Source organism: Mixophyes fleayi, chromosome 3, assembly GCF_038048845.1.
Source record: "Mixophyes fleayi isolate aMixFle1 chromosome 3, aMixFle1.hap1, whole genome shotgun sequence".
In the NCBI taxonomy this organism is placed as follows: domain Eukaryota; kingdom Metazoa; phylum Chordata; class Amphibia; order Anura; family Limnodynastidae; genus Mixophyes; species Mixophyes fleayi.
The window spans coordinates 140,373,759-140,389,770 of NC_134404.1; the positions used below are offsets into that span (position 1 = coordinate 140,373,759).

The window sequence follows — 16,012 nt, forward strand, 5'->3', positions numbered from 1 at the left end:
AAATAAGGGCATTAATCAAACCTATTTTCACAAAAAACAATGAAAGCTGTATTGCACCAGAGCCTACAAAGTTAATGAACAAAACTGCAGGGCATACAATCTGCATTATGTTCCGTGTTCCATAACATTCCTAAGAGCTGTAATTTAGTTTGTTCAATGCATATAAACTGATTTGGCTTCAGTTAGATACAATTGACATTGGCATGTATGACTTCTTATGCATTGTCAAATGAGTCTGCTAACATGTTATTAGTTTGCTGGGTCTTTCATAGTATTCTTTTAAAAAACATCATTAAAAGAAAAATGAGCTAATTCACCTATCAAATAAATGATTTTGCTTTTATAATAAATGTTATCTTTGTGATCATAATTATGTATTTTAATGTCAGAACCAGTGGTTGGAGTAGAAATTTAAAATGGGTTGTATAGAAAATGTAAGTGAATGGAATTCCATAGTTTTACAATAAAGGCAGTAGGAGAAGTGGTGGTATGGGATACCACCATAAACCAGCCCACTTCAACCACTGGCCACAATTGTTTCAGTCAGCCTGTTTGTGATGTCACAACGAATTTTGCTAATATTGTGCATTACTGGGCTCCGTTGTGACTAGACCCCATAAATCTGACAATTGTCAGAGATGAGCTTGACCATCAGTATTACAAAATCATTAATTATAAGGGTTAATTATACTGGAACAATTAAGGAGATACATTGCATATTTTTTTTCGCAAATGTGCATATTTATCTGCTGTGCAGATATCCAGTATCTTAATTATGTTATAGTGTTATGTTATAGTGAATTGTGTTTACACGTTGTGTATCCATGTGCGGGATGTGATGACAATGCCAGCAAAAAGTAAAATGGCTACATCCATCACTTTTTGAACACAACCTTAATTAATTGCTACTTTTTATTTTAAAAAAAGACTACTTATTTGTGGCATATATATCTAATGCCATGAGAGTAAAGGGAATATCTTTGTTGCATTACATTTGTACGTTTAATTGAATTACATTGGTTTTTGCATGCATGTAAATGTTCAAAAACATTTAAATTGAGAAAAAGACTTTGGGGTTGATTTACTAAAAATCATGTTTGGTAATGTTTGCCATATAAACAGTGCCAACATCATGACATAATAAGTGTTGCCCCCATCATAAATAATTATTACCACCTTAGCAATCAAATATTTTTGCCCCCCTTATCATAATTATATATTAATTTTGTCCACATAATATTATAATACAATAATATTGCCCCTTAGTAAAATGAAAAATACAATTTGCCTCATAAGTTATTTATAAATTAATTTTGTCCCCATAATCAATACATAATGATCGCCCCCATAATTTATAAGTCAATGGTGCCTTTTCACAACCACCTATTATATGCTCAGCTCTTTGGCTGGTAATTTTCCTGGCGGTTTGTTCAATAGCAGCTTAGTAAATCTGACTGTTTGTATTTTGATCATGTTAAAATTAGGGATGGCAACTTGTAAAGTGGCACTTTGTTACATTGTGATTTACAGCCCTTTTACTGGCGGTTAGGTTTTGAAACTGCCAGAAAAACCTTCATAACCAGGCTGTTTGAGCAATGCTCCCTGTAGAAAATCTTTGTGAAGCTGAGTCACCCATTAAACCTGGAATTCCTCCTGAATGTGTAGTCTCCACCCAATAAATTTCATTACAGCATATTTTCTAAAGTGCACAATATTGTTTTTGCATTTGGCCACTTAATAAATTCAATATCTTAACAATATCTCTCAATATAACCCATACTTCTTTTAGTTTCTTCTTACTATTAGTCCCATGATAATAAGCCACAATACTAAGTCATAAGCAAACCGAGGGGGGTTTCCTAGTGCCTGGACCCCCCTCCCCCCACCCTCCAAGCCTGGGACACTGTATAATTGAGGTGGCTGGACCCTGCCCTGCCCCCGCTTCACACGGCTCTGCTTGAAAAGGGAGAGCTGCGTGCACCTAACAGTAGTGCACGCAGTATTGCCCATGTATATTATGGGGATAGGAAGAGTTGAAGAGCAGCCAAGCACTGTCTAATATTATAGCCATGCCCCCATGCATGACGGTCATGCCCACTGGCGGCGTGGTGTGGAAACCCCCTTCTACAAATCCTGCGTTTGCCCCTGTAACCCCCACCATTAGAACCCTGAAATGTATTCATGACCTCCAACGTAGTGACTGGACAACACAAAGGCTTCTTTTTTCTTCTCCCGAGAAAGATGACCGCAAGACATGTGGAGTAGAGTACACACTTACAGTAAAGTCTAAAGCTGGTCTGTTCATTCCCTTTCTCTTTTTTATCTGAAACTAAGAGCTCTAAGTATATATGTGTAGTTTCAATATTATTGAACCTTACATGGAATACTAATTCAAGCACATTAAGGGTGTAACATACAATATACATGACACATAACTTCATTATAAAAAGGGCATATTAAGTATATATATATATAGTCAGCATAATTCTTAATGTAATTCAAATAATGTTCTTTTCCACATATATCTTCAATAGATATTCCACAAATCTATGTAACTTACAGCTGTCCATCCCAATAGACCACCTGTTTCATTTTCACATATAAATAGCTATTCATTGGAGTTTCTGTCCACTCAGTCAAGCTTGTGGTCAAGGTTACTTGGCTGATAAGTCAGAACTCTAAACATATTGCATTACTTAATGTATTGCCATATTACTCATTGATCAATATTTATTACATACCTATGCTATCCTCATAAGCTATGAATCCTCCACAAACATCTAATGAAACCCAACAACAAAATCTCAACACACCAGAAATTCACCATGAAATCACCATGTCCATACATGTACTCCTCATACAGATAAAAACTCAGTCAACAATGGACACTAAGCAGGACATGAGATAATATATGACCTCTAGATGGCCATATGTTTCTGTTTTCTATGTCTGGTCCATCTCTGTGATTTTTGGTAGCATGTTTGTATTACTAATGTAACATAAGAAGATTGAGGCTAAATTATATGCATTTATTTTTTTACAAACACACTGGAAGCTGCCTGCCTTAGGTGCCAAGCTTGCTCAGCTACAGTACAATAAACAGATGTTATAAAGCGGTTACATCTGTTCTATTAAGAGACATAATTACACACCCCAGAGTGTAGCTTACTCAATCTGCTTCATGGTTTTATTTATTACCATTTTGTTGGATTTATTTACATGAGTTTGTTGATGGTCAATGTTTTGTTGTTGTTGTTTGTTTGTTTGTATTTGATTGGTGTTTGTTCAGAATTGGGTTGGCAATAAATGATTAGATGAGATTGTAGAGAGCACAAGATGACATACATGTTTCTTACTGACCGTAATAGCTGTCACTCTTAGCACATGAACACACAGGTAAAAACATAGCTACACTTACACTGCATTTATATATCTACAGTGATGTTGGACTCAAAAAACATTGCCAATATGTGAATTAAGTTTCTATCAATTGTACAAAATAAATTGCTAGGCTGAATTAATAATAAAGAAATATACAGTTATATACAGTGATTCCCTAACAAATCAGGGCAAGATATCACAGACATTGCACAAAAGTCTAGTTATTATTATTATTGTGGATTTGTAAGGCGCCACAGTGCTCCGCAGTGCCGTACAGTAGGCAAAACAGTACATACATAAAACAGGGACATACAAGGTAGACAAAATAAATACAGACATAAAAACAAAGGGTTTGAAGGACCCTGCTCATTAGAGAGCTTACATTCTAAATGGAAGAGGGCACAGCTGAAACATGAGGAGCTAGTGTGGCTTAAAGTGGAGATTGGGATAGTTGTAAGGGTGCATTAGTGTGAATAGTGTTATCGAGAATATGGTCACCTCTAGAAAAGAGATGGGTTTTCAAAGTGCTTCTAAAGATTTGAAGGCTGTGGGAACGTCTGATTGAGCGTGGTAAGGAACTCCATATGTGGGAAGCAGCACAGGAGAAGTCTTGTAGGTGGGTGTGAGAGGTGCTTACCAGAGACAAGACAAGGCGAAGGTCAGAGGTAGATCTAAGAGAGTAGGAGGGAGAGTATTTTGATATGAGATTTGAGATGTATGCAGAGGTAGTGTTGTTGAGGGCTTTGTAGGTAAGGGAGAGTCATTTGAATTTGATTCTGGAGGACACAGGGAGCTAGTGTAGAGATTTGCAAAGTGATGTAGCAGATGTGGAGAGATGAGAGAGGAAGATCAGTCTTGCAGCAGCATTTAGGATGGATTGAAGTGTGGATATATGGGTGTCAGGAATGCCAGATAGCAGAAGGTTGCAATAGTCTATAGATTGTAAGCTTGCGAGCAGGGTTCTCTTACCTCTCTGTCTATATGTATTACCCAGTATTGTCTTATCAATGTTTGTTCCCAATTGTAAAGCGCTACGGAATTTGCTTGTGCTATATAAATACATGATGATGAATATAATGATAGTCAAGACAGGAGATGATGAGAGAATGGATAAGAGTTTTGGTAGCATGTTGAGTAATAAAAGGGCGTATTCTGGCAATGTTTTTAAGATGGAGTCAATAGGACTGGGAGAGAGTCTAGATGTGAGGAATAAAGCAGAGGGTGGAGTCAAGTGTGACACCAAGGCAGCGGGCTTGGGAGACCGAGGAAATTGAGGTGTTATTGATAGTAAGGGAGATCTGAGGGCAGGTGGTGACTCTGGCAGGAGAGAAGATAATAAGCTCAGTTTTGGACATGTTGAGCTTCAGGTAGCATTGAGACATCCATGTGGAGATAGCAAAAAGTTGGTTGGTTACACAAGATAGTACAGAAGGAGAGAGGTCAGGGGAAGAGATATAGATTTAGGTATCATCACCGTAAAGGAGGTATTGGAGGCTGAATGAGCGAATTAGCGCCCCAAGAGAAGTGGTGTACAATGAAAAAAGTAAAGGCCCAAGAACAGAGCCTTGTGGGACCCCAATAGATTGTGGGAGTGGAGGGGAGGATGTGCCAGAGTTATACACAGTAAAGGAGTGGTTCAATAATTAGGAAGTGGGCCAGGAAAGAACTGTATCACAAAGGACAATATGTCCTGAATATGAATGGTGTGTAGGAGAAGAGGGTGATCAACAGTATGAAAAGCAGCAGAGAGGTCCAGGAGAATGAGCATGGAGAAATAACCCTTAGAATTTGCAGTAAGTAAATCATTGGTCACTTTTGTGAGAGCAGTTTCAGTGGAATGTTGGTGGCGGAAGCCTGACTGCAGAGAGCCGAGAATGGAATGAGAGGAGAGAAAGTGAGACAAGCATCTGTACACTAATCGCTTATGTAGTTTGGAGGCAAAGGGGAGGAGAGAAATAGGGCGGTAGTTGAAGAGAGAGGCTGGATTGAGAGATGGTTTCTTTAGAATAGGTGAGATGAGCACATGTTTAAAGGAGTATGGAAATGTGCCAGCGGAGAAAGACAGGTTGAAGATGTGAGTTACAGGTGGGCATGCAATGGAGGAGAGGTAGAGGAGAAGTTGGGTCGAGTGCACAGGTTGTAGGGTGAGATGATAAAATGAGTGCAGAGACTTCCTATTTCAGTTATTGGAGCGAATGAATTAAGGGTGAATTGGGGAGTGTAGGTAAAGGTGGGTAGAGTGAGTGGACTGAGTGGAATTTGGCATGAGGAAATATCCTGTCAAATGGAATTAACTACTAGTTATTTTTATGAACACCGGAAATAATGTTGGAATGACTTTCAATCTTGGCCTCCTATGTTAATAGTTACAACCAGCATTCAAAATAGTGGAAGCTGTTCTTTGCAGCTATGCATACATACAGAATAAAAATATGCTTAAAACCATACCTCCCATCTGTTCCGATATAGGCAGGACTGTCCCGATTTGAGGGCTGTAGACTGCCATCTCGATTGGGAATGGTGGGATAAGACATGGAAGTCTAGCGGTTCAAAAGCTCAATATCATGCCCCCATTGTCACATGGTCACGGTCCTGCCCTGATGCCGCCAACCCAAACGTTGGGAGGTATGTTAAAACGGCAAAAAGAAGAAGAGAACTTGTACTTTACTGTTGTCCATATGTACATATATTACATTATACTAAGGATTACAGAATTGGAATTATACAGCTGTCTATAAATACAAGTGCAAAAGAAGTAAAACTGTGCATATTTAAATTCATACAAAATAAGAACAGAAAAAGAAAAGTATGCGGTTATCAAAAGATTAAGAACACATAATGAGAACTACATTTAACATGCAGAAACAAAAAGGGACTTATTTATATATGGTAAAAACGTTAGAAAAAAAGCATGAAATTAATGCTAGTGGGTATGAAGCGTTATTACAAGCCGCAAATTAAATATGTACAGCATGTGTATTGAAAACATAATTTATTAAATAATTTCCTACCGGTCAAGTGTGTTTTCTAAGGGGAACAAATACAATTCCAGTATTTTGTCTGCCAAAGCATAACATTCTATCAGAAATAGTTCTTAATCTGAGCAGTGCTTCGAGAACACTATTTCGTGCACCAGGGAACAAATCAATATCCATTATAAAGTGAAAGGGTAAAATAGCATTTTTAAAAGATAATGCGCTCATTGAAACAATTGCCCTAAGCCATACATCAATTCATTTTCTTATACTGATGAATCTTTAAAATTTGTCACTAGCTTTCAAAGCATTCAATTAAAAAAATAATAATTATAAGGTACATATGTTTTAAAAGAGACTCCACGCATACCTTTGTTTTTTTTAATCAAATCCCCTAATTGATAGTACATTTGAATGCTAATTATTACATTAAATTATATGGTAACATCTGATGGGAGACAAAGCATTTATATTAAAGTTGTTCCTACCCACTTTACATGAGTGCTGGAAATTTTCACTTGAATTCACAAAAATAGAAATTGGCAGTCAGCCACCTCCTTTCTGTTACTTAGTTGCAACAATGTTGCTTCACTCTGCATAACAGTTAAACATTAGTGCTGCAAATAAACTAATAGATTAATCAAAGCAGCATTTCCACATAGATTTCTTTTCTTTATGTAGCATGCATGCAAAACTTATATTTCAATAACAAATGAAGCACTAAAGTAGTCTAACCACAGGAGCCAGACTCTTCTAAAGCATATCACAGAGAATGCTGATATATGCCATGTGGTAGATGTCCTGATCCAGCTGATCTTTGAGACAAGCACAGAGAAATTGAGGTCTTCACAGGAGATGAGTTGCGGCAGTGAGAATGTGACAAGTTAGTTTAAGTATTTGAGCAAACCATTGTAACATGGTTTATCGAGGAGCAGTTTTGTATATTTTTTTACTCATGAGAGAGCTTACATTCTGATTGGAGGAGGGCACAGTGTGGGTAGTATAGGTGGAGGTAGGGCCAGCTTTGATAAATAGATTGGTTTTCAGAGAGAGTTTAAAGAATAATAAGTTCAGAATGAAATGCTGGCCACAGACAGTGCTTGACAGCAATAAGTGGATAATAATTCTATCACCCGGCTATCAGGCCAAGGAACTGGATTGAAGCTTGTACAGATTTCTTAGTACTGGACCAATATGAACATAGAGACCGCTATGTAGTTTACATCTTCACTGTCTATGATCTAAAGATGCACAATTTTTTTTTTTTATGAGAATGCAGACTATCAATTTACTAGGGACAAATGCTGGTGTCTCATCCTTTGTTGGTGTCATGAGTTCCCAGTTCATTCATAGGTTGATTATTGGTCCTGAGAAAAAAATAACAGTCTTTGCTGTGGTTATGTGACAGGGATGGATTGAAAACTTAAGTTGCCCTGGAATCTTTTTTTCAAAAGGTACATGTAACATGACCAAATCAACTCTAGACAGGGCCAGCAACAAAATAAAAAAACAAAGCACCACTATTTCACCACAGTAAAACATAATGGTCCTGATTTATTAAGGAAAGGAAAGCCAATAAAATGAGTAACTTTGCCCCTTGCAAAACCATGTTGCATTGGAGGGGGATGTAAATTTAAAATGTGGGGACAGATTTATAGTTAGGAGAGCGCATGCCCTATATCACCTATAAATTTCAGTGTACACATAAAACTATAAAGTATTTGTAGGCTACATGAAAAACAGCCAGTATTTAACTTATGTGCAAAAAAATAACCTAATATGCACCCCTTGTATTGTAACATGGTTTTGCCCAGGAGAAAACTTACTAATGTTTTTTACTTACTTTCCTTAAATGAATCAGGCCCAATGACTATAAGTCAAGACAGATTACTTTTATATAACACATTGTAATATACATTTGAAACGAAAACCACACATTACAATAGTGGATCTAAAATATGCAGATCATGAAATGTGATCAAATGATCAGATAAAACACTTGCATTCAAGTAATAAGTGAATAATCATTAATACCCTCTGGTATTGTGTTAAATCAAAGTGTATACTATCCTCTGATTTATAAAGCGTGTTGTGTGTATATATATATATATATATATATATATATATATATATATATATATATATATATAGTAGTTTTCAAAACGAATATCCTTATTACTAATAAATATTAGCATAGATATAGATAGGGCCAGAATCCTCCACTATTTAGGAGTAAAACTTCCCAGTGTTTTTAGAGGTTAGTCTCTATAATGCTTTTCTAAACTAGTGCCAATTGTGGTTGAGGTATATTAATCAAAAATGCCGTGATTTAAACAGGATATTTAAAGGCCTCCACTTTTAGGAACAAATTTCCCCCATGCTTGTAAGGAGTGAAAGTATAAATCAAAATGAAAGTACGTGGAGTTAGTTCAGGGTTAGCCACCATCACATAGGTAGTAGTCTAGGCCAATGCATAAGGCAATGGAAGACAGAGTAACAGCAAAGCAGATGAAGTTGTCAAGTTAGATGAAGCTAACACACAAGTAAGAAATGGGGCCTCAATCTATTTGACATTTTACAGTCACACTGGTCTGTAAAATAAAACTGAAGCTACACTAGGGTGGAAAAACACATGGATGTGTATCTGAGTATCATGGTTGTACCACGGAGGGACCTCATCATCATTATTACTGTTTATTTATAAGGCATCACAAAACTCTAGGTATAACACACCCTACAAATACAAATCATATGTTAATAAATGTCATATGTAAAAACAGAACAAGTATATATGAGGTTGACAAAGAAGGTGTGGACATAACACAGAGGGCGGTGAGATCTAGAGTGAGAGGCTTATGGCTCTGCTACGTGGAGGGAAGGGTTATATATTATTAGGGTTATATATTGCTACTTTTTGGAGACTGTAGGTCTTTTGGAAGAGATGAGGGTTAAGAGAAGATATGTTTTTGGATTTATTACAAAATAGTATCCTGTTTTCTGTTGTTGTTTCAAGAAAGACATATTTTATTTGGACCAAATGTTGAGTGCAGAACCATCTGATGTACTTATTTAAAGAAATGTATATTCAGTGAGCATTTGAAGACCGTGAAGATAAAATGACTTCTTGTAGAATGAAAGAGCAGATCTTTTCATCTGTGGACACCAATAAGCTCTTGCTCAGCTGTCAATCTGCTTGATGGAAAAAATATGTTATTATGTGATCTTTTACTAGGTCCATAGGTCATTTCCAGGGAAAGTCTTATGGTTTACAGATTTGTTCTTATGATATTTTAATCTGATAATGCACTTATGTTTTTTAATTTCTGCCAACTACACAGTACCACTGCTCTTGTTCTGTATGTACCACTGCTCTTGTTCTGTATGTACCACTGCTCTTGTTCTGTATCCATGATTGGACTGCTGTTTTGTCTTCTCACCAGCTTGATGTGCCAGACATAGGTAATCATACTGCGTGGACTGTGTGGATTCTTCATAATATTGTTCTGATCTCATAATGCCCTCTGATGCTTCTTAGCGAAGATAATGAGCAGGCCCTTTGTGGATCTGATAGATATGTTGATTGGTTTGGATTGATCTGTCCAAAAGCAAAGCGTCTCTTTAAATTGTATTCAGGTATTGGAAGGATGCAGATCACTAGCCTGTATTAACGACAAAATGCACATGGAAAATGTTTGACGTACCTAATTCTATAAATCAGAATTCACTTTCAGGATATATCGAAAACTATATAGAACTCTGAGAGATAAACCTAAGCAGTGTGTAAGAGCCATATTATAAGACTGAATTCTGACTTTAAACATGAAGCATAGAAACAAAACGGAAAACAGAAGTCTTGGTTTGATGCCTCCAATATTGGTCACTCGTTGTAATAGATCATTTGTATTTATTTTTATAAATATACACTATATGGACAAAAGTATTTGGAAGCTTGACCATTACACCAACAGGGACTGTAATGGCATTGTATTTAGATACATATACTTTAATATGGAGTTGATCCCCCTTTTGCAGCAATAACAGCTTCCATTATTCTTGGAAGGCTTTCTATAAGGTGTTGGAGTGTTTCTGTAGGAATTTGTGTCCCTTCATTCTGTAGAGCATTTATGAGGTCAGGCATGGACGAGAAGGCCTGGTTCGCAATCTTCGTTCCACTTTATCCCAAGGTGTTTGATGGGGTTGAGGCTGTGTGGACCAGTCAAGTTCTTCCACACCAAACTCATCAAACCATGTCTTTGTAGTCCTTGCTTTGTGCACTGGGGCACAGTCATGTTGGAATAGAAAATTGCCTTCCCCAAACTGTTGCCACAAAGATGGAAGCATAGCATTGTCCAAAATGACTTGGTATGCTGAAGCATTACGATTGCCCTTCACTGGAGATAAGGGACCTAGACCAAACCCTGAAAAACAGCCCCATACCATTATCCCTCCTCCACCAAATTTCACAGTTGACATAATGTAGCCAGACAGGTAATGTTTTCCCGGCATCCGCAAAACCCAGACTTGCCTATCTGACTGCCAGCCAGAGAAGCATGATTCGTCACTCCACAAAACACGTTTCCATTGGTCTTGGTGATGTGAGGCTTGCATGCAGCTGCTTGGCCATGGAAACCCATTTCATTAAGCTTCCGCTGCACAGTTTTTGTGTTTATATTAATGCCAGTGAAAGTTCGGAACTCTTCAGCTTTGGAATCAGCAGAGCGTTGGCAACTTTTACACACCATGCTCCTTAGCAGTCGTTGACCCTGCTCTGTGATTTCACGTGGTCTTCCCCTTTGTGGCTGAGTTGCTGTTGTTCCTAAACACTTCTACTTTCTAGTAATACTTGATTAAAACACCTCAATTCAATAATTAACAGGTGTGGCCAAATACTGTTGTCCATATAGTGTATGTAATATTTGACACAGTTAGAGTAGTAGCAAGTAATTTCTTATAAAGTTTGTTTTATTGCTTTCAAGTCTGATTTTTGGATGCAATAGTTTATTAGACAAGAGCCTATATACAAAAATTATGTTATTTATATAGTTAAACAAGGCAAATCAAATTACACTTTCTTTTTTTTACTGCATTGAGAAATTGGTAAGGTATTCAGTAGAAATACAAAAAGTGTCCAAGTCAGTTAGGTAATAGGGATCTGGCCTAGAATCATCTTTTTATGCTTTGCTTGATCATGAGTTGTTGTTGTACAGTTACTACAGTATGTTGTCTGTTTTTTTATTATTATTTTTTTGACATTCTCTTAATGTTCTGTTCTTCTGTTCAGATCTAGGTAAGATCCGGAGCGCAGTTGGAAGTGCCCAGTTGCTTATGTCACAGAAGTTTCAGCAATTTTATTGGCTTTGTCAGCAAAATCTGGTAAGTCAGCATTCCGAACCTGTTAACAACTGAGGATATTGTTCTTGTTTTTTATCATTTTTTAGTGGCTATGCCTAACCAGTCTGTCCTCTTAGAAATCCTAAATTGTAAAGTGATTGATCTTATAGTGCAGTTTCTAAAAATCTTTGTAATACAACTTCTTCTATCTTTCATTTGATTGCCGATTTTACAGCTAACTTAATTAATAATATTTCATGATCCAGTAGAATTATTCTGAAACACTTGAGTTAATTCATAAAATTACTTGCAATACAATACAATACAATACAACATTGTTATCAATTTCATATTGTCTATATGCTTCCAATCTGTTCACTTTTCATTTTATATAATGGAAGAACAGGTGTGCACTAAAACATTATGTGAGGCAATTGATGATTTTTAACATGTTTTGGTGGAAATTAGGGTGTTGAACCCCCACCACTGTTGTTTCTTACCTTAGTAGGCAGCAGGTGGGTATAGTATACTCTACTCCTCAGTGGGAATTGCCAAGCGCCACATTCTTATCCAATCACAGACATAGAGGAGCAGCAGCAATTGGCAGCTTCAAAGGTAAGAATTTGCCAACCGCTTCTACTCCATGTCAGCAGCCAGCGCTTCATGTGAGGGCGCTGTGGGGGCATTAAAAGCACTGGATGAGTGATTCATATGTCACTCATTCAGTGGGTTAGTTGACCCCTAACCATTCGTCCTTTAGGCAGCTGCCTAAATTTGACTAATAGTAGTGCAGGTCACTACTCTTTCTTACTCCTAAACCGACCTGTCAATCATAATGATAATTTTCCCACAATAACTCAGGTCCTGAGCGTCACCTACCTTCAGGTGGTGTGATTGAGTCAGAAGTACTAACAGATAGAAGGGAAACAGACATAAATGTTTACGTTTGTTCATAGGCATATCCTGTACCAGGGAAAATAATCATCACCAGCAGAAATAATGATTTATTATAGGTTAGTGAACAGGCTATATTTCATCAGCGAAACAGCAGGTGAAGCAGCTGGTCACCAATTCATGTAGTGAGCAACAGAGATCTGGTAATTGTCTGTGGTTAATCCCTTATTATCAGGAGAAAACCTAATTTCCTTGTATTTTTATATGGTAGGCGGATCATTGTTATTTCCACCTAGTGCCTTTTGCTTCTACATAGAAAACATATTAATGGGCAACTATCAGAAGATTGAACTGGTTCTAGCATTTTACATTTGGAATTATTGCTATATGTAAAAATGTATTAGGGAAAATAATGGGTTTGGAAAAAATTGCACAAGTAGCTCTCACCCTATGTATGTTGACCTGTCTCACTTTTTTCCAATTAAGGATAGATTTCCTCTACAGTTTGTTATTAATAGAATGTCAGAAGTTGTCAGATTTTAGGAAAATGCTGTAACACGGTTGACAACCTTCCCCGCTCCTCTCTATAGTTTATCAACGACTCTCAGCATGCTGTGACAGCTGGGGATTTTAAGTTGCAAGTACCAATACACTGATTTTCAAGAAGCTGCATGTTGCAGAAGACTTTAAACACCAGGCACAGCAATTTTACTAATGGCATCTGCCTAATCCTGTATGTAAGATAATAGTCACTTCAGGTGATTAACCTCTAGAAAATAATTATTGTGTCACATCATCGTTTTCATCACTACACCCTGTGGATCTGGGATATAATCTCTCTGCCATTTTTAGAATTTTGAATATCAGCTATTTTCATTTAATTATTAGTAGCACTCCCACAGTGTATTGTAACCTTTATATGTATAATATTTTTTGTGAAGGTGCTGCTATAGTAGGAATGTTCTCTTCAGATTTCAATTTGGTAAATTTCTGTGATCCATAGGATAGCGGATGTTTCAAGAGTACTTGGACTCTTACAGTGTTTGCATCCTACTAAACATAGTGGAGAAACCTATTTTATGTGTTGAACCAATATTCATTAGAATGCAGCCAATCAATTTACTCGGAACTAGTGACATCACTGAAGTGCATCACAACCAATATACACAATGGATAAGCCCACAAATTGGCTGCCTCAGTTCTATGTAGGGGTATCTTTGATGTTCTGGGCCCAGTACTCCTAACAAGGCACTGGTCCTGTACACGTGGAAGAGCCTCTTATGAATATTGAATCCCATTTTGTCATGACATAGGACACCCAGGCCACCTGTGTCCCTATAGTGGCCTTTATGACTGCAATGGTTACATCACAGGCCTTAAAATTGCAAGACTTTAATAAGTTGTGAGATGTGTGTTTTAAAAATTTACCTCAGATTTTTTTTTTTGCACCTATTACTTCTCTGTTGGAACACACTGATGTAAAGTGTTATTTTTTCTATTTTTTTATTGGAAATATGATGCTACAATTTGCATCATAGCACCCCCATGACATCATATGATGCCAAAATGGTGCTTTCTTCCAGAAACATGTGAATGCTATGGGCATATATATATGAACAAAACTAATTGCCACCATTATCTTACATAGTCACTGCATGGGACATATGGGATTTTGATTGGGTGAATTTCAACTTTGCCTTTCTTTATGTATATACATATTCTACACATAACACATATACAAGGATCAGCCACAACATTAAAACCACTGACAAGTGACATGAATAACATTGATAATCTCGTTACAATGGCATCTGTCAGTTCAGTCAGTTCTTGAAGTTGATGTGTTGGAAGTAGGAAAAATGGGCAAGGGTAAGGATCTGAGTGACTTTGACAAGGGTCAAATTATGGCAGCTAGACAACTGGGTCAAAGCATTTCCCAAATGCCAGGTCTTGTGGGGTGTTCCCAGTATGCAGTGGTTATTACCTACCAAAAGTGGTCCAAGGAAGGAAACTGGTGAACCGGCGAAAAGATCATGGGAGCCCAAGGCTCATTGAAGCACATTGGGAGCAAAGGGGGCAACACAGTGACTTAGTGGTTAGCACTTCTGCCTTACAGCACTGGGGTCATGAGTTCAATTCCTGACCATGGCTTTATCTGTGAGGAGTTTGTATGTTCTCCCCGTGTTTGCGTGGGTTTCCTCCGGGTGCTCCGGTTTCCTCCCACACTCCAAAAACATACTGGTAGGTTAATTGGCTGCTATCAAAATTCACCCTAGTCTCTCTCTCTGTCTGTGTATGTTAGGGAATTTGGACTGTAAGCTCCAATAGGGCAGGGACTGATGTGAATGAGTTCTCTGTACAGCGCTGCGGAATCAGTGAAGCTAAATAAATAAATGGTGATGATCATGATAGCTCAGAAGCCATTCCAGCGTGACATTTATCATTAACAAATGGGGTCTCTATGCTCCAGAGTACTCACCTTCTCCCTTCTGCAAGTGGACCTGCAATGCATAAATTATCTTTGCATAACATGTATTTAAAAGCTAAGGGATTTAAATCCTATTAGTGGTTGTCACTGTTACTATGTATTTAGTCACAATAGCATATCACACACACACCAAAGACAGTTCTTTTATGCAAAACAATTTAAACTGGAAGGCGATCATGCATTTTTTATTCAATCATATTAATTCATGCTTAGATATGTCATTCAATGACAGAAAGAGCAGATTGTACTTTCTGCAATTTTACTGCAGTCAACTTATAGATAAAGCAGTAACAAAGTAAAATGCAATTACTCAAATCATAGTCATTGTCTATTATAATTCCATTGTGAAGAAAAAAAAGAACTGAGAGCATAATTGCCAAATAAAATTATGGGGTAGACTTATCAAATCTTCTAAAAATGAAGACTGGAGGTGCTGCCCAAAACAAGTAATTTGATTCTAGCTAGAACTTATCTACTACATTCTAGAACAGTGATGGCCAACAGGTGGTCCTTGAACATTCATCTTTTCCCCATCTTATTCCTGCTTTACTGTCAGATTTGTTTGTTATATCTTCGTTAAACACCTGCTGATATCTTATTATAGATAGATGTCTCTTTCATTGATTAAATATATTGTTTACATTTATTACTGAGATTAATCATAACGTGCAGCCCCTTTGAAGGTTAAAGTGCCATCCATGTGGCCCCTGAATTGTATCAAGTTGCCTATAATTTTTCTAGAAAATGTTAGCTGGAATCTGATTGGATGCTATGGGCAACATCTCCACTTTCCTTTTCAGGAGGTCTGATAAATCTACTCTTATCACTACATATGGTATAGACATTTAATGCACCACTGCAAATGGTTTGATTTACAGGAGTTATTTTCCTGTTAGATGTGTATCTTCTTTCTGGTGGCATCAATTGTAGCACTGGTAACTCC

At 37.3% G+C, this 16,012-nt stretch overlaps 1 protein-coding gene across 4 annotated transcripts in view; it reads left to right on the plus strand.

Annotated features, from left to right (window-relative positions):
• DLGAP2 (DLG associated protein 2) overlaps positions 1 to 16,012 on the plus strand; it is a 953,423-nt gene that overhangs the window by 928,205 nt on the left and 9,206 nt on the right. For all 4 annotated transcript variants that reach the window (XM_075202469.1, XM_075202471.1, XM_075202468.1 and 1 more), the window contains one exon: positions 11,638 to 11,729. In XM_075202469.1, the coding sequence (XP_075058570.1) occupies positions 11,638 to 11,729 (92 nt within the window). The remainder of the gene's footprint in view (positions 1 to 11,637; positions 11,730 to 16,012) is intronic.